General features: G+C 34.0%; 2 protein-coding genes across 2 annotated transcripts; both read right to left on the bottom strand.

Annotated features, from left to right (window-relative positions):
- Positions 1 to 325: 325 nt before the first annotated feature.
- LOC128186332 (uncharacterized) lies at positions 326 to 2,712 on the bottom strand. The gene is made up of 4 exons (XM_052856135.1): positions 1,733 to 2,712; positions 1,161 to 1,441; positions 978 to 1,085; positions 326 to 705 (listed from the first exon to the last, which is right to left on the bottom strand). The coding sequence occupies exons 1-4, from the start codon at positions 2,241 to 2,243 to the stop codon at positions 514 to 516; spliced, it is 1,092 nt and encodes a 363-aa protein (XP_052712095.1). The 5' UTR covers positions 2,244 to 2,712; the 3' UTR covers positions 326 to 513.
- An 8,484-nt stretch (positions 2,713 to 11,196) lies between these two features.
- LOC128187110 (glycoprotein 3-alpha-L-fucosyltransferase A-like) lies at positions 11,197 to 19,677 on the bottom strand. The gene is made up of 4 exons (XM_052857307.1): positions 19,333 to 19,677; positions 16,209 to 16,351; positions 12,809 to 13,965; positions 11,197 to 11,708 (listed from the first exon to the last, which is right to left on the bottom strand). Exons 2-4 carry the CDS (start codon positions 16,219 to 16,221, stop codon positions 11,664 to 11,666), a joined length of 1,215 nt encoding a protein of 404 aa, XP_052713267.1. The 5' UTR covers positions 16,222 to 16,351; positions 19,333 to 19,677; the 3' UTR covers positions 11,197 to 11,663.
- Between the last annotated feature and the right edge of the window lie 791 nt (positions 19,678 to 20,468).

The raw sequence follows: 20,468 nt of genomic DNA, 5'->3' as shown, positions 1-20,468 counted from the left end.
AAACTCAGTCAGCATAATGTTTGTTTTAGCTTTGCTTAATCCCAAATTTGTCTACCTTTTCAGACTAATCTCAGCATAATTTGATAAGTACGTGATTATCTTAAATTTTAAAGAAACTTTAACTGTAAAGAGGAAATTACGCGTTTCTGAAGTTTATACACTTCTTGTAAAATCCCATTCACTTCATTTTCGTACGTTCGGAAGAGATAGCTGAAAAATATATCTGTCCTTTAAATATTTAAATGAGTGAAATTGATCTTAATGATAATATATGTATTTGAAAATTTCCACATTTCCCTTATATATTATATATTAATGCATATAATACTTATATATAATTACATATTTTTTTATTCCAAAAACAATTCGATCCATTCCATGAAGTATTGATATATAAATTGGAAAATACTGTAGAAGTTCAGTCTTCTTCTAAAACAACAAAAATATCAATACTCTTACAAAAAGGAGGTGGGGGTTATAATTTTCTTAATGAATCCTACAGAAATGCACCAATTAATGGTTGGAATGGGCGGGCCAGTCGGGATGCCCTCCACTGGAATACACGCCTCTGAAGTAGTGGATGCAGGGCTGAATCCCACTAAGCCCGTTCTGAGGAAACTGGTCAATGACACTGAATAGGTTTGATTCCGACCTCCCGCTCCACCTGCAGGTCTGGGGGAAGAAGGTGATCTGACAAGGCTCTGTCTGAAATTAGTTATTGGAAAGATAAAAAACTGAAGAAAAATTACACGTAACCCATTTATAAATAGTTTTATGTGTTACCTTGTCAGTGTAGAAGTAAGGAAAGTTGTTAATACTTTTAAGATATAAATAGTAATATATCAGTGTAGGAAAGACGTAAGATGCATTAAAAAATACATGTTGTACGTTTACAAATATTTCAGCGTAGAAAGTAAAGAAATATGCATTAGAATTTCAGGTAATACTTTTATAGATTTTATATTTTCATGTATTACCTTATCAGTGTAGAAAGTAACAAAACTTTGTTTGTTGAGGAGACGGGAGTAGTTCAGTCCGGCGAGGTCCATCCTCTCATTAATCTGAGGAAACGTCGTGTATCCAACCTAAAAAAGATTGCATGGCTCAAAGAGAGACAACTCCTTTTAACGAGAAACTAAATCAACATTAAATCAGTTTACCTGGACATCAATACTGTCAAAAATATCGATCATGTGATGTGATGCGTCAGATGTTTTCCCGCGCCAGAGAAAGGGCTGGCTGTGTCCATTACACTGACCCCAGTGCCAGCTTACAGAGAAATGCGTCAGCAGCCGGCCGTGGCGCTGTTTCTGAGCGCCATCGTGTATTTCCTGAAGACGGTCCAAGTAAGTCGTCCTCTGGTTCAAGTCGCTGGAGCATTTTATGGCGGCATACGCCTCATTGTTAACAGCAACACCGTCAAACTTTTCCTGGTCTGTATCTATTATATATATATAATGTCGATTATGTAGGTAATATTATTCCAAAACAAAGTACATAAGTAATACTGTCATATTTGATCAATAAGAGTAGCAATGCCATTTTCATTTACTTTTACTGTAGTGTAACATCTGTTCAAGTGAAACATGTTACATGTCACAACAATAAATAACTTATTTTTCAAACTAGTTTGGTAAATATTGTTACTTTTTTATAATGAAGTCAACACAAAAAAAACCTTGAGATGATGTTATGAAGTTTTGACTGCACCAAGTGAAACAGGAAGACTTACGTGCACAGTTATCATTATACCACACGACATAGGGAACCATGTGCCTCTCCGAAACTTCGATGTCACTGGCCGCAAATAGGGCGTAAATCTTCAGGTTTGTAACGCGGCTATGACCCTCCGACAAGGTTGTTCTTAACAAGGTGATATCGGAGGAATCGCAGTCGTTGGCGAGGAAACCGGCTTTTAGTTTGTGATAAACATCAGCTAAAAATATACTGGAGATTTCACGTCCAGGAAGGTTGCACGTATTCCACAGCCATTGTCTCTTGTCTGGAGAGTTCCACGTGTGTGTAAAACAATGGCTATGTTTGCTATTCCAGTCCAGAAAGTCTGTTTGGTCACACCCGTGTACGTTGGGATCGAACCCAGTTCGCCATACGTACATTGCATAGTGTCCTCGTGAACCCCCGGTGTCCGTGAGGAAACACGAAGCTCCGGACACAAGTCCTATAAACAACAAACCAACTATCGTCTCCATTTTATATCGACAACAAATGTTATCAGTGAACATAAACTGTTACACTGTGAAGAAAGTTCTCTGTCCCTAAATACGACTTTAACAAGAAGAAGTAAACTTATATCCGGGTTTGAATTGTATTTTGTACATTATTTACGTGTTGAGTACATGGCATCTAGCCAAAAAACCTCTTTGTGCAGAATACCTTAAAACATTAACTGATGAGTAAATGAATTTTGCAAATGGGCTATCTTTTTTATATTAGTAATATGTGAACTTACTATCCTGTGTGGTAAGTTTCATTTATCGAAAAAGAATGCACACCTGGTGGCAAGCGAGATAACTCCCCCAAATATAATAATCCTGCTTCACCCAATCCTTGCGCACTTGCGCATGTCAAAAATAGCATCTTCCTCTTTTTCATCAAGACAACACCCACCCTCCCTGCCTCTTAATTCTCTTAGATTAGGTGTTTAATGTTAATTTTTTATATTAGGTTAGGTTGCCCAAGTATTATCATTTTACCTATTAACTAATTGTGTTTCCTGTTTGCTGCTGGTTTACTTGTATATGCTTTCAGCTGAGAATCTAGTCTCCTCATCGTCATGATTTTATCTCTGCATCGGTCCTTGCAAGTGATACAGAATTGCTATACAAGCCATCGCTGGTTAACTGCTGTCCCCCTTCCAGGGTTACCAGCAATTGATGGCTCATTGACATTGAATTTAAGTGTTGGCTGCCAAATGGGAGTTGAGGATCGGCGCCATCCATTGTTTTGACATTTGCATTGTAACCTCTGAATTGCTTGTACTGTATTTTGTGTAATCTGTTATCAACTGTGTTTAATTAACTGTGCTTAATTATGTAATAATTTTATCATACTTATTAATAATAAAGCCATGACAGTACAGCCATTCATCTTCTGTGTAGACTTTCATGATAATTACTTTACATGTACATAGGCGTGGGAACCGGGGGGGGGGTTTGGTAGGTAAGATTTTTTTTTGGAACTATAGGTAACAACCCCCCCCCCCCCCCCCCCCCCCCACGGATTAGGATTTTCATGATTTTGGGAATTAGGTTTTTGTTTTGCTTGTTAAGATTTCTGAGGATTAGTCTAGCCCCCCCCCCTACTTTCAATTTGCTTCCGACGCCAGTGCTATATTTTAGGATTTAACGATGATCCGTGATTTGAGCTGAAATTTGCCCAACTTTTCTAAATTAAAATTGTTTTAAATTGATATTTTCTTTATTTCTCCTTATAATCATAAGTAACTTATATATAGAGACGGGGAAGATTGAAATATGTACACGACCCAGTTCTAACCTGTTTAAAATGATTTATATTATAAAAATGCGCATTACCATAGAGTACTGAATTTAAATGCAAATGTTATTGCATATGTTTAGAAAACCGTCTGACCAACAAAAGTCCCATGATAAGTACAACCCTAAAGTTTTAATTTGAACTGAAAGAAATTGCTTTAAAGAATATTTCCCTTTATTATACCTCTGTGATTATTTTCTATGTACGACGAATGAACATGCTATTCATCTACTATACTCTGTCCCGAGTTTTTGCTTCCACCACTTTTTGCTTGATATTTCAATAATAGTAACATATAGTAAATACCTTTGTGCTCAAACTACGTTCATCCACTAATATGAAAAATGTCTAGATTATCTGTTTTGAAACGCCCCCTCTATCGCTTCAGGTTTCAACACACATCCAAAAATTGAAAGTCTACGGAGATTTTGCATTGCATTAGCCATTAATAAGCCCGGATGATAATGTTAAAAAATTGCGCGATGTATTCCGAGTGTATTCCGAATGGAGAAAAGATGTAAACATTTCCCATTACAAATCTCCGTAAGAAAATTGTTTTCGTTCCTGTGAAATTTTATGATTGAAAAGGGATAATTGTTCAATGAAGATATCTTGGATATATTCCCTTTAATCGATTTCAATTTCTTTCACAAGTATGTGTATTTTTATTAAAAATCGTCAAAAATTGATGACAGGAATAACTTGGGACAGACTATAGTAACCGTAACCCTGTAACCCAAAGCGCTACACTGTAAGGTGCTAAGCGCGGGTAAAGAATAATTATATCACATGTATTACAATTGATTTTTTTTCGAAAAATAAATAGTCACAATATGGAGGTGTCTCATACCACCTTAAGATGACATGTATTGAACTAACTGCAGGTCTGTAGCTCCCGGTCTGAAAAAAATAGGATGGACGACCAGGGAGCTACAGTGCCACTCAGTGCGCACAAAAACTTGCGCTATAGTTTTGGACTGATTAACCTTATTTTTACGGAAAATCTGTAAAACAATTAGTACCGTTAAATTCTTTATGAAAATAAGTACTGATATCGTCTCTTTACTTGCCTCTGATAATCTTTTAAACACCAGACAGAGAGCTTCAGACCTGCAGCTAGTATTGTACAATTATCATGGTTCGGTGGCTTCGGTACACATTTTTAAAATTTGGGGGTATACGAAAAAATCATATCAAAAATAATGCTTAATACTTTAATAGTTAAATTTTATCCTTTAAAATCAAATGCAAAGGTGTGGTATCAACTTTTGCCCAATATTTTATAGATTGAACATCGTTTAAACCTTTCATTACGAGTGCGTTGTTTAATTTGGATTCAAGCTGCCACCTAGCGGTGAAATAGTCAGGAAACTCGACCCGTACAAATGAGAACGTATGAGAACACGCTTCATTGTATTTCAATTTGGCTGCTGAATTTTTAGACCTTTTGCGCTGAACTTACTCTAGGAAAATAAACGTAGCAAGGTATAAATTATGTTGGCCTTTTCAGTAAGTTTATAAGTTGTTTCATTTATTTAAATTAAAAGTTGGTTTGACACAAATTTCTAAATGGCTGGGTCTACCTTAACATGTCTTGAAGAGATAGAGCTAAATAGAGATAGAATTGTAGAGATATAGGAAAATATTTACAATTTATCTTCCTTAAATTTTGTTATTTTTTTCTATACTTAATGATAAGACTTATGGCTAAATTTCGTATTTAATATGTTATTTACAGCTAAATTATGGGTATTTCGTTAAACATCCAGCCTCTCGCGAGGTAACATTCAAAGGAGGATAACTCGGGCTTTAATCTGGGGCATTGAACCATAACCAATACTAGTATATATATCGTATTAATATAAAGTTAGAACTACGCGTACTAGCTCACATTTCTTTTCCTGTTTAGAAGTTGTAACGTGTACCTGTACGTGCAAATGTTTTAATGTAATTCTGGATATCCTCTCCTACTGAGTTGAGAATTTTAGTCACAGTCGAAAATTGAGAATTCTGCATGTGTGAATTTTATTATACATCATTGTTTATATATGTATATTTTTATTTATCACAGATGAATAAAATAACAGAGCCATTGCATGTTTTGGAGGAAGAGATACGTGTATTTAAACTCCAATAACATATTAAATTCTAATGGAAATGTATATTTGTTAATATCAGTATTTGCATTAAATATTCAGGCTTAAGAAAAATAAACATATTTGTTAAAATTGATAGTCAAGGGAGAAACAGAAACTACAAGTTCGACCTTACGGGTACTTTGCAATTTACACATAATACTAGAGAGGCTAAGCATTTGAACGTATACGTCTACGGGTACGTGTAGAACTACAGGTATGAACATGAAAAATAATTCAACATGTTCAATTTACTCTCACTGTTCATGAAATAATTCAATGAATTTGATGAAACCAAAAGCAAGTCGTCTTTAACCTATCGTCTGCTTTACATAAAACAACTTTTGATATACACAAGGTATGTATTTCTTTTGAAAAATGCTACAAGTTTACACCTCCGTGTACTTTTGATTTTACACGTTTTGTAAAACTTGTAGAATTACGCGGCATGCAGAAATTATGACGTATTACACATTAAATTAGGGAATTCCCCTAATTACACGTACTCGTACACGTACACGTTCAAATGCTTAACCTCTCTACTATGTTCATTCGGGTACATACGTGTAGAAAATCGTCATTACACAAACTGATTACGCAATGCACACATTTTCCTTTCTACATGTACACGTATGCGTACACGTTAATTTTATTATTTAATAGAATAAATATAATTAAATTTTAAAATTTCTATTCACTGTAAGTGGTAACAAGGGTTAGATTTCTTAATTACCGCAAAAATCTCATTGCCATTTAAACACAGATTGGTGTATACACTGTATATACTAGAAGAGTGCTTACTTAGGACAATTTACCTAAAACTTAGGCGGCCGTTAAAGGTGACTTAAAATAAATAAGTCTTACATATTGTTTTCATACATTTAGAAGTTCCATTGTTTATTATTTCAATTTAGCATTTAAGTACAGTGTATTTATCGCATATTTACACAAAATCAATATCTTATTGATCACCAATATAAATGTTTTAATTTAATTTTAACAGTGGTCGTAAGGAACTGTAACATTTTCCATATAGTATGGGCTGCTGAATAGATTGTCAACATTTAATGGTCAGTTAAGAAGAAGTAACTATATGATATGGCTGAAACAGAAGTTATCTTTCTTAATACTTCAATATTGCACCTAGACATTAAAGGGACTTAGACACGATTTGAGATTAAAAAATATTTTTATTTTTTATGTATAATATGGTTTATTGGTGCATTTTAAATTATTGACCAAAATATTGAATGTTAAAGACAAGTTACAAGCATACAGATACAGAGGTAAAAATTGATTATTATGTAAACAAAGCTCGAGTCTTATAATAGTTGTTTTCAAATAAGTAATATAGGGAATTACCATTTCTTAGACAAAATGACACGTAAAAACAATTTAAACTTATTTAATATCTTCATAAATACTATTATCAACAAAAGAAAGATACATTTGATTTTTAACCTTACACCAATACTATACATATGTAAAAAATGACAATATTCGAGCTTTAATTTGTTTACAAAACAAAGAATAATGAACTCTGTATTTTGCTTATAACTTGATATTTGACATAGCATTATAACCTTCTATTATAATAGTTATCATTAAAACAAATTAAAATTTGAAAATTTTAAGTCAAATCGTGTCTAGGTCGCTTTAATTTCTGTGGTGTAACTACACAAGGGCATAAACAGCCCAGGGTGTAGTATTTCATATGTAGTTGTGGTGTTAACATTTCGTACATTTTACATATTTTGCGCATTTTGTTTTGTTTGTTACATATTTACCTGTGAAATTGATGTTCCTATTTCTCCTGAAATGGTGTGGTTGTTTTCACATGACAGCTGTATTATTTATGATGATATCGAATAACAAAGGCGAGGCAAAATATCATCAACACAGTCATATTACATGTTCAGTGAAATGCGTAGAATTTTTTTTTGATAAAATCACCAGCTAAGCTGTGTTATCGAAAAAGATTAATCTTCATGTAAAGTTTCTATTCATTGTTGCAAACCATGGCCAATATATATGTACAACGCTCTCCCGTTTGATCGGGTGGAAGAAAGCCATGCGGACTCTATACCGTGGCTCAAGACGATTATACCTTCTTTGAAAGTGATACTTGGCAAGAAATAGACGATAAACATTTAGGGCTGAGAGATATAAATTTTTACAAAAAGGAATACATTTCTTCCTTTTAAGAGACGTATTGAAGTTATATGTGCTTTGAATCCCCCCGGAACACCTCGGGTCTTACATGGACTGTAATCACTCGAGACGTATATGTTTCTGTTTTTTGGAGAACTCTCGTATGCAGATACTCTGGCAAACCGGAAGTGAAACAGTGTTTGGACCTAAGCACAAATCATCACCGCTAAAAGACTTAGTACTTTTAAATATTTGAAAATAATCGATGAATTCGATGTATTCAGAAGCATTGTTTTCAAGGAAACCTTTTTATTAATACTGTACCTTGAAAATAATCAAATTTAAATGGCACAAATTAAACAATTTAAATATTTTTTTGTTGTCGTATGTATTCCTACGCCAGAGTTCAATATTGTTTTAGAGTTGGGTGGCGTTACTTCTACCTGTAAATATTACAATACATGATTCATATTAGGTTTTCCGTCTATATTTTTTTAGCTCACCTGAGTCAAAGGCTCAAGTGAGCTCTTCTGATCACAATTTGTCCGTTGTCTGTCGTTGTCGTCGTTGTTGTAAACTTTTCACATTTTCATCTTCTTCTCAAGAACCACTGGGCAGATTTCAACCAAATTTGGCACAAAGCACCACTAGGTTAAAGGGATTCAAGTTTTTTTCAAATGAAGGGCCACGCCCTCTTTAAATGGGAGATAATTGAGAATTATTGAACATTTGTTGGCATTTTTCAAAAATCTTCTTCTAAAAACTATTTGGCCTGAAAAGCTTAAATTTGTGTGGAGGTTTCAAGTTTGTTCAAATCAGGGTCCCCAGGGGTAGGGAGGGGCCACAAGAGGGGGATTAAGTTTAACATAGGAATATATAGAGAAAATCTTTAAAAATCTTCTTCTCAAAAACTATCAGGCCAGAAAAGCTCAAATTAAAATGGGAGCATCCTCAGATAAGGTAGATTCAAGTTTGTTCAAATCATGGTCCCCGGGGGTAGGGTGGGGCCACAATTGGGGGATCAAGTTTTACATAGGAATATATAGAGAAAATCTTTAAAAATCTTCTTCTCAAAAACGATTTGGCCAGAAAAGCTCCAATTAAAATGGAAGCATCTTCAGGTAGTGTAGATTCAAGTTTGTTTAAATCATGTCCCCGCGGGTAGGGCGGGGCCACAATGGGGGATAAATTTTTATATATAGACAAAATCTTTAAAAATCTTCTTCTCAAAACTATAAGGCCAGGAAAGCCCAATTTTGAGTGGAAGCATCCCCAGATCGTATAGATTAAAGTTTGTTTAAATAATAGTCCAGGGGTAGGGTAAGGCCACAATGGGGGATTAATTTATACATAGGAATATATAGAGAAAATCTTTAAAAAACTTCCTTTTAAAGACTATTTGGCTAGAAAAGCTTAAACTTGTGTAGAGGCATCCTCGGGTAGTGTCAAGTTTGCAAAATCACAGTCTCTAGTGGTAGGGCGGGGCCGTGATGGCGGTTTGAATTTTTAAACAGGAATATATAGAGAAAATCTTTAAAAATATTCTGGGAAAGTTTTCGGTCCAAAACTCAGTACTTAGTGTGAAAGCACAGGTTATGCAGATTTAAGTTTGATGAAACCATGATTCCCTAGAGAAAAGTGGGGCCACGAAATTGGGGGGGGGGGGGGGGGGGGTATATAGGGAAAGAGAAATATCTTCTTACAGGTACAACAACAAAAGGGGCATGGTATTTACCAAAAAAAAAGAAGTGGATAAAAATTGGCAGATTTTCATTTTTTTTTAGCAAGATCTACTGTACTTAGCTGTCAAGATATTTTGATACTGTAATGCTAATTTGATCAGAATTGAGGCAATTGTTGCTCAGGTGAGCAATGTGGCCCCTGTACCTCTTGTTGTTTTTACCTTTGACTGATCTTTGATTATATTTCGCAAACATTATAAAATCTTCAATGTTTCCATGAGCATCGCTATTTTAAACTTAAAATATTGAATCTAATGGGAAATGATTGTGTAGATCACACGCTTTCAAGTATTTAAATATGTACAGCGCTTATTTTCATGTGACATTATGCATCTCATATTGAAGTGGAAAAGACTAATTCTACTGATTTACTACCTATTACTACTGATCAGTACTGATTCTACTGATATAATGTGGCAGCACAATTATTTGTCCATCATTCATGTCGATCATTCAGGGTGTCCCAGAATATCTGATACCGTTTGAATTTGTATGAATTAAATCATTTTTTGCCAAGATACCACATTTTTGCTTTGTCATTCATTTCAATTATTCAGACGTTGAATATCCATGCGCGGATCTAGACGAGGGGGGTCGACTCACCCCCCCCCCCCCACCCCGGAAAATGAAAATTTATTAAATTTTCATAGTAAAATTATCGCAAATATGCCTCGGACCCCCCCCCCCCCCCCCTTCTTTGACACCCCTACCCCCATGGATTAGGAAATCCGTGATTTTGGGAATATTGTTTTTCTAGGTATGATTTCTTTTTTTAGCTAAGATAAGTATTTTTACCTAGTGTTTTGTTTAATTTTCAGTAGATAAGGAACCTATGATAATATACTAACAATTCATACGCCTTTAGGTAGAGTTCATCATTATTTTAAGGTAACTAATAAAAGGTCGCATGTGTGCATTACCTGGAAGAGGATATACATTCATAATATAGTGTATACGTAACTGTGAAAGGACAAAAACAAATTAATTAGATGATACATGTACTTATAATTAAAAAGCATGTTTTGATTGTATTGTATCAATATTTGAAATTTGTAAAATCTTGACAATGAAGTGAAAAAATATTATGAAAATATTCACTTTTTTCATTTTATTGTCAAGATTGGTAAATATTGGCATTTTTTAAAAAAAGCTTCATCAAAATTTGAATTCCTTAGATGTGTTATAAACGAGAAACATAGTATACGGATTCTTTGTTTTATAAACAAATTTCGAGGGGTGTTTCGTTTTGTTTGTGTGTGCTTTTCTTTTTACTTATGTAAACTGTATTGGAAAATATTCATTCAAAGCGAACCGTTTCGGTTTATGAAGTTATTTTTAACGCAAACAATTTATCTTGTTGGTTGTGGTTTATTTTGTATATAAATGATTATTTCTGTAAAGTTAATTATTTTTAATGAAAAGCGAGGGTCAAGTTTTTCTTTACAAAGAGTACTCAGTTCTGAATATCGCTTGTAACTTACGGTGGTTAAATATACCTAAAATTGGCACAAAAAACAGGTAAAAAGATTTTATCAAATTTTGGCTAAAACTGTGTGCTTGAAATATTCTCTTCGATGAAAATATTCATACCTTTATCTTAACCATGTTTTATTTAACTTCATTTTTCATCCCAAAAACTACAAAATTGCGAGTCAAAATACAAATTTTCATTTATTATGGAGAGTACAATTGCTCTTGTCAGAATGATTTCACTCGATCTTTTTCACAACAAATAACTTCGACTCACGCTTGAATCACACACAAAACGTGTTGACAACATTCTCTTGTAGCACTCGGCCCGTTTTACAAATAATTTTGACACGTGCTTGAATCACACTCAAATTCTTCCTTCCATTCATTCCTACAACATGCCCTCACACAGCCTGAAATGAAAGATCTGTCACGTGATTATTATTAAAGCACCTGTATTTGTTTGGAGAATCACGAATTGGACTATCATGTATCATATCACGTAAGCAAACACATTTCTGCATTGCAAGAACAGATTCCTTACACCTCTTCAATCCCGCATATTGCACAACACATCCTCTTTGTTCCCCGTACTACATTGAATTATCGTTCAGTGTTTCTATATAATTATGGAATGAAGCTCCTCTCATCAGACGAAATAATTCTTTATTCTTCTGGTGATAATGCTTGTAAGCTGTAGGGAAAAAAAATCATGAATAGAAATGATATTCAGAACAAATTATAATCAAGCTGCGTTAACTTAAGAATTATATCCAAATGGATAGTTACAATTATTAACTGAAAATCCAGACACAATGCAAGTGCCGTTAGGAGAAATAGGAGAGATGGATTCCAATTGTCTCCGCAATTTTCTTCTTAAGATGAAAAGCACTGTATAAAGCTTTAGGAAAAATGTTTAAAGCAATATAAGCTGCAATTTTCATGTAGAAACTTTTTTTACGAAAATGTTATGTTCTACTAAAATGACAAAAAATATCATGATTTTAAAATTTCTGTTAGCCTTATTTTGTGGGAAAAGCCGTCAAGAAGCCCTAATATAAGCAAAATTGAATTATTGTCGTCCTGTACAAAAATCCAACTGCTATATAATCCTTAGAAGAGAAATCTTTCTACTGACAGAAATTAATGATTTTTCCAAATCTTATTTATCATAAAAGTTTAAGTTACATGCAGACTTAGCATACTAGCAGGTTTTTAAAACAAAATAAAATTCTAAAAAATGTTTTGATTTTTTTGGGTTAAAATATAGTTAATGGCCAAAAATGTCATATTTTCAATTTCAGGTAGATTTGCATGGTACATTTGTAATTTGTTGACAATCCAGCCTCCTTGTTAGTGAACAGCGACAGGGAGAGACAAGTATTCCATCTGCATGAAATATCTGACATTGGTCAGCTCTGTTTATATAATACATGTATACGCTACGTGCAGTAAACTATATATCGCGCCGTTTTATTGAATTCCGAAATGGCAAGGCATGAATGAGCTTTATATTTAGTAGGCGAATTATACTTCCTACTAATATTCTAAAAAAAACCCCGTGATTTGAATCATTATGTATTAAACACTATAAATGTTTTATTTTCAGGGTTAACGGATAAGATTACCGTTTTAGTAATCTACGTCTAATTAAAAATTTAAATAAAGTTGTCATTGCATAGTAAATAAAATAGTGCAAGGTGCAATGCGTGCGCAAATAGTTCAATTTGCCGGATGCCTCATATGGACACAACTGTGATCGGCCGAAGCCGATCACAAAAAACAAAGCCTTACCGTCCAGCCTTGGCAAGTATCGTCTGCTAACCAGCTTTTGTAATCTACAACTTGAGCCGGGACTGAATCGTTGTGTAAAGCTTTGCACATATCACAGAATCCTGCAAAATGATCTGCAATAACAGTGTAGTTTTTTCTCCATTCAAAATAACTGTTATACTCGGTATCGTTGTTAGCTAGACGTTTTAAAAGTTTTGCCAAATCTTCCATTTGATATTCATGAACATTAATGTAAGACTTGGGAGGAGCATCGAATGGAACCTGTTCTGGTATCCAATTCACCAATGGAATATTTCGTCTATTGAGAGCATTCCAGAACTTTTCTGAAGTGTAATACTTACAATTACTGTTTTCAAAAGTAACCGCGAACCTATAAGGTTTCAATAAAGCTTCACAACTTCCGTTCCTTGGACAGGTAAGATTCCCACATCTTCCGTAAAGATCCAGTGGCGTATGCTCTCTTAACCTCTTCACATACGAATATCTTCCAGCATCATCCACACAATTACTGATCACGCCATACGTCATTTTGGTTTTACCTTCTGCAAAATTTTCATAGCGAGGTTTCTCCTCGGCTGTCTTCGCTTTTCTCCAAGATCGCCCGTACGGGCAACGAATCGTTGAATCTCGTCTATAAGATAACGTCCAATTAAAAGCGAATCGAGAATAAACGAGACTTCTTCCTGTATAATACTGATGTGGAGGTGGTTCGTTGTTATGTAACACCCAAACTTGGTGAGGCGCTCGATATTGTGGTGGCCTCTCCCAAATGTATAAGTCTAACAAATGAAAAACTATGGCGTCAGCTTCTCTTATGGTGCTCTTATCTGTAGTGACGGAACATTTGTGAGAACATGGAGCATTCAGAACCCGCTTCACAGACCGCTCCCAATTGGCGTCATAAAAATATCGAGTCCAAAGTAAAATGCGCTTCTCCGATTTATTCACGTAATGATTTTGGTCAAAGTAGTATACGTGATGGTTGCTGCCCTTTGGTACCACCAGTGAAAAGGAAGGATAATTTTCAGATATTAAAAGGCAATTCACTACAATAATGAACACGCCTAAAGATATAAGAGACTTTTTGCGATGCGTGAAACAGTGGAGTACATTCGCTTTGTTAAGCGCCCATTTCGCTGTTTGTTCTTCGCCCCTCTCTGCAAACAAAAGAAATGTAGGCAATCATGTAGGCAATACTACAATTGATTTTATCGTATGAAATTACATACGAATAGAACTAAATAGTTCATTAGAATTACGCATAAAACATGCACGTAGCATCGTTTTTGAAAGTCCGGGGGGGGGGGGAGGCAAACTCATCCAAAAAAAATCTTGACAAGTAAAATGAAAAGGAGAAAACGTTACTTTCCAAAATCTTTAAAAGGGGGGGGGGGCGGGGCAAGTATTTCTTTAACTTCAATTTCACTGTTCATTTCCCTATTTTCAATTTTTTACATGGTCCCATAAAAGTGTGTGTGTGGGGGGGGGGGGGGCAACTCCATGTTCATTCAATCATTTTGAAAAATGTATGTAAATTTAAGAAAAATCTTAATCTGCAGCCCCCCCCCCTCTGATGCTACGTGCCTGTAAAACTACAATGTAAGCAGTTCTTTCCCATGCAGCGTTTAAAAAGAGGAAGGGTAAAATAACTGTAAAACAATTCTCAATCACGAACAGGCAAGATGCCTTGATTGTGCTTCCAACTCTCATGGATTCCTATGTTTTCTAATTTTGAAAATTTACCAATCATAATTTTCAGTGCGAACTAGTACAAGTGTTGTTGATGACAGTATTACAAGAACATTGTAGGCTTTCTTATATAATGAGATATATAGAATTGAATTATACTCTTTCTTATTCGATATTCTGAAAGAAAAACTTTCTTTTTTGGGCTTCATCTGGTTAATAAAGTGGAATAAATTTTTTTACAGCTTGTTGCACTATTGACTCTCGTCTTAATGACGAGAGTCAATAGTGCAACAAGCTGTAAAAAAATTTAAACTGCTTAGATCTAAGATCAAAATAAGGTGTTTCTATATAAATTATCCGGCGACAATAAGACTAAACTGCTCTAGATGGTAAAAAAGGCATTTTATTTAAATTTTAGGTCGGTATGTGGAATTATTGGGAAGACTAAAACTACACCCGAACAATCCGAAACCTATAATTCCTCCGTCTCGATAATCATATATATCACAATATATGAACACGAATTGAAAAGAATGAAAATTAGAGTGATAAATGTCATAAAGTTAAACGACAATATAAGTTAGTCAATTAAATCAAAGGCCAGATTACACAGTTAATAAAATAATTAAGCAATTATAATTAAAGTGAATTGTTGTCTTGTATTCTTTCTTTATTCACTTAAGACCAGTTCACTGGTATTTGAGCTTCAAAATAAGTATATACATTTATGTACACAAAAACTGTCATGTCACATGTACAGTAGGAGTAATAATGATAAAAAAGGTTAAGTTAACAATACAGTAGGTTGTTAAAGTTGGTTTCTGGAAGAAAATTAATAAATTTCTTAATAAATCTTGACAAGTGTTTTGTTTTTTCTACATTAAAAGTATTCATGAGCTCGTTAAATTTTATAATATTTGGGTTTTCATAATATTTCTTGGACAAAAACATTTTTATGCAAAGGGGAAAGGCACATGCTACTGTACATTTATAAATTCTCTTGAACATTGATAAAGTAAGTCAAATTTCACGAACATGTTTTCAAAAAGAATTTGTCAAAATTTCACTCCAAATTAGACTGGTAAAAATACAAGTTTGTTTGGACAAGGTTACTAAAAGTAGTATAGCAAACTATGACATTAAATCAAACAAAGAGTCGCCCCTTTTCTTTAAACAGTTTTTTTTTTAAAAGTAGTTAGGTTATGATTCTCGAGAAGATTTCGCAATTTCAAACATACACAAGAGAGTATACCCAGAGCAATACAGTCTGATTCAAATCAAGCTCAATCGATGAGCACTTTTTATACAGTGATTATAATTCCCGTAAGTGATATGTAAACAGTCTTTCGAAATAGAAGTTTTGCTATGGTTCTAAACCACACACCAATGACGAATCATTGATAAATTTAACTTGTCGGGATATTGACCACTTCATCAAACATATGTATAATTCGGAGAAACGCGAAGACACGGACAAAAGAACATGTACAAACAGAGTTGCCACAGAACACTAAATTATTGAAAACACGGGAGTGGGTGGTGGAGGTTAAGAGTAAATTCGAAAGTACTATATTAATGCCAAAATTTAACTTAGATTATACAAATTTATGAGGACGTAGATATAGAAAATTAAGACCATAGTTAGGCTATGCAATTTTATGAAAACGTGGATACAGCAAAGACCAAGAAGAATAGCAAAAGTGTGACTTACCACAAGTGATCATCGTTGTGGAAGAATTTAAAAATCTCGTTGTAAGTTACCGACATTCGAAACCCATTCAACCCTGTCGCTTGAATTGGCATAAGCGATTACGAAATGGATGTTCTGGGGTCAGGTAAAAGAGTGGAACGTTCCTGAAATGTGTGAATTGATTTCATTTATATCGTTGACCAGTGTCGGCATATTACAGGTATTTATATAGCAATTCCCTTTTGTGTGGTGTAATTTAAATACCCAGAGAGAGGAGAGAGAGAGAGAGAGAGAGAGAGAGAGAGAGAGAGAGAGAGAGAGAGAGAGAGAGATATGACTGTATTAAATTTTAGTGTATCAATACAGCTCGCTTATTTTAAAACAAAAATACTTTTCTTTTGAAGAAAAAAAAAAAACCAAACGAACCCCCAATCTTCAAAATTACCTTTTCCATTTTTTCTCACTTTTTGAAACTGCAATCGTTAGAAATAAATATATACTGAACAGCTGCTTAAGTCACATTGTAGGCTATAAATATGATACTCTCTCCACGAGCTTAAGATCGTTAAGATGAACATTTTTTGTTTCGGTAATTGATAAAAAAAAATGATCATTTCATGCATCGGTCCGGACCCCCGGAAAATTCAATATTATAATTCTACACAGTAAAGAAGAGGGGGGTACGGAGCTCATTCCCCTGGAATATTTAATATTATTAATTTCACATTGTAAAAATACCAAAATATGCCACGGAACCCCCTTCCCCATCAACAAATACAATTAACCCTGCCCCCTCCAAGGAAAATAATGGATCTGCGCAGGCTACTGAAAATAAATTTTTGAAAGTTTGTCATCTGCCTCAGATGTCAATTTATAAAGCTTAAATTATCTTTAAACTATAGAGAGTTCCATAAACATAAAACGGCGAAGGCGAAAGTGCGAAGATGCAATGGCGAAGCGCGAAGATGCAAAAGCGGAGGAGCTTCGCAACTTTGCACTCTCACCTTCATATCTTACTATCGCTCTTTCGCATTCGCAACTTCGCACTTTCGCCCTCGCAACCTCGCTATCTCACATTTTCGCCTTAAAGGCAAAATTGCGAAGGTCGAAGTTGCCCATGGGAACACCATAATAAACAGTTATATCTTTAACAAACTATTAAATGCTTAATCACATCTTAAAAGGACGTTATTTCACAAAATGTGCCACCAAATGTTGTAATATGAGTCTTAATTTTACTACGCTTTTGTCCCTTTTTGACACTTATGTAGGAAGCATTGCTTACTACGGTTGTGAAGTCTGGGGCTTTCATTCTGCCCCAGATATAGAAAAAATTCATCTTAATTATTGTAAAAACATACTTAATGTTAAAAGGGGCACATCTAATGCAGTTATTTATTGTGAATTGGGCAGAATGCCTCTGCAATGTATCAGAAAAATACGTATTTTAAGATACTAGATGAAACTTTTATCATCAAGAAATTGCATTTTGAATTCATGTTATGTTAATATGTATAATGAAACTTTAGGTAAAAACAAATGTAAAAACTGGGCTGCAGAGATCAAGAATATGTTAACAAGTATTGGGCTAATGAACTTATGGGAAAACCAATTTTTTGAAAAGCCAGAAATTATTTTAACGATCGCCAAGCAACGTATTTTTGATAATTTTAAACAGTCTTTACAAGCTGACATAAATGCCTCTTCCAAATGTACAATCTATAGATATTTAGTTGACCATTGTACCTTGCAGTCATATCTAACAAAAAGAATTCCTTTACAATATAAGAAACTTATGGTGGCATATCTCTGCCCCTTGTGTGCAAGTTATTTTTCTATCAATTATGTCGACATGCAAGATAAATATATTGACATGCAAGATAGTTATGTCAACATGCAACATAACTATGTTGACATGCAAGAAAACTGCAATCAAATAAGAGTTATAAAAAATCTCAAATATCGCCAACATGTGACATCCAAGATGCTAGATACGCTACCTTTTGATGTCAACATGCAACTTATTTATGTTAACATGCAACTTATTTATGTCGACATGCAACTTATTTATGTCAACATGCAACTTAGTTATGTTAACATGCAAGATAAATATGTTGACATGCAATATATTTATGTCAACATGCAACTTAGTTATGTTGACATGCAACTTAAAAGTTGCATGTCAACATATTTATCTCGCATGTAAACATAACTAAGTTGCATGTCGACATATTCATCTCGCATGTCGGCATAAGTAAGTTGCATGTTGACATAAATAAGTTGCATTTCGACATAAATAAGTTGCATGTTGATATAAATAAGTTGCATGTCAGCATATTTATCTTGCATGTTAACATAAATAAGTTGAATGTCGACATAAAAAGGTAGCATCTAGCATCTTGGATGTCACAGATGGGCGATATTTGAGATTTTTTTTAGATTTTGTATAATTCATATCTCATTGCAATTTCTTGCATGTCAACATAGTTATGTTGCATGTTGACATAATTATCTTGCATGTCGACATATTTGATAGAAAAATAACTTGCACACAAGGGGCAGAGATATGCCACCATAGAAACTTATATGTAAATTAAGATTATCATCCCATTGTCTTACCATCGAAACTGGCAGATATAACAATGTTCCATTACAAAGACGTTTATGTCCTCTATGTACTTTAGATATAGAAGATGAATATCATTTTATATTGAAATGTCCCTATTACTGTAACTTAAGAGAAAAATTCCTTAAGAAGTTTTATTATATTAAACCCTCTGTCTTTAAATTAATTCTATTATTGTCAACACAAAATGTAAAGGATTTGTGCAATTTAGGTAAATATATTAAGAATGCTTTTGTAATCAGAAAACTTCATGTATAAACTTGCCTTTTTCAAGTGACCAGTATATGTATTATAACATGTGTATATTGATTTTATATGTCTATGAGCTATGCAGCTGTTGACTAATAAACAATACAATACGATAATCACGAATAAGTACGTAATAATATCAATTCAGGCATAGATACTAGAAATAACAAAATTTAAAAAATCAATTCATCAAATATTTCGTTAAAAAACTGATTTCAAAAATTGAAAAATGGAACACGATATTATTGAATGAATGAAAGCAAAACATACCATTTCTTCCACCCAATTAAATAGCGTTTTTCATAGTCCATGTGTTCCACGACCTCTCAAGCCCTTACGACAGATCCCAGAAAAGCACAACATTATAGGTAACATGATCATTACAGTTCCAATCAAAACACTTCTATTTTCAATGCTTTAGAGGGGTTGGTGTGTCATAAAAGCCATGAAATACCCAGGCTTGTTGAACTTTTACTAGAATTGCTACGTTTTACTTTGAACCTCGGATTTCTTCTTGCCATCTCAGTTTAAATGTTGATGATTTTCATTTACTACGCGTCAAAAGTAGCAACGATTCGTTCAATTTAAAAAAAATATAAGGGTGTTGTGAAATACGGCCCGAGTAATAATAGCAATATTTATATATCTAGAAGTTATTTAAACTATTCTGCAAAATAGTGGTTATTGCGCCATGGCCCATACAACGTAAAACACTGTGCCGGATAATTATGCCAGTGCCAAGGTGTTCATTTTTGCATCCGTCTGAGCTGCATGTATTGAAAAATTCTATTATGGCATAAGATAGACCATTGCTTAAAGAGTTTATATAAAGAGTTTATAAACCACCTTTATTATCATTGTATCTCACCTGTCAATGAGATAAATACCTGTCAAAATTGAATTTCGACAGGAAAATAATTTTTCACATAAAAAAACGATATTACTATTGGAAATTTGAAATCTCCAATTGGAATACAAGAATTTTTAACTTCCTATAGGAATTTAATTTCCGGTAGGATTTGCTAAGGTCCGATAGAAAATCTTAATTCCTATGGGAAACCTACCTGTCTGAATCAAATTCCTACAGGAAATACCTTTCTCCTATTCCTAAAGGATTTTAATAGAATCCTATAGGATTGCCAATTTTTCCTGTATGTGATTCATTTATCCTATGGGAATTATTATTTTCCTATGGGAGATTAATTTTTAATGTAAATATCTCACCTTTCAGGTAAAATACACTAAAAACAAAAGTAGATTTACACACTGTAGACAATGGTCTATCATTTGGTATATATAGAGTTTTCCGAAACTTTCGAAAATGTTGTCTTAAGCGGGTGTAAAAATGCCACCTTGTCACTGGCATAATTATCCGGCACAGTGTTGTACGATATGGTAGGAATGTA

Source organism: Crassostrea angulata, chromosome 1 (genome assembly GCF_025612915.1).
Source record: "Crassostrea angulata isolate pt1a10 chromosome 1, ASM2561291v2, whole genome shotgun sequence".
NCBI classification, from domain to species: domain Eukaryota; kingdom Metazoa; phylum Mollusca; class Bivalvia; order Ostreida; family Ostreidae; genus Magallana; species Magallana angulata.
The sequence above is the reverse complement of the archived record's forward strand: the minus strand, read 5'-3'. Positions and strand labels throughout refer to the sequence as shown.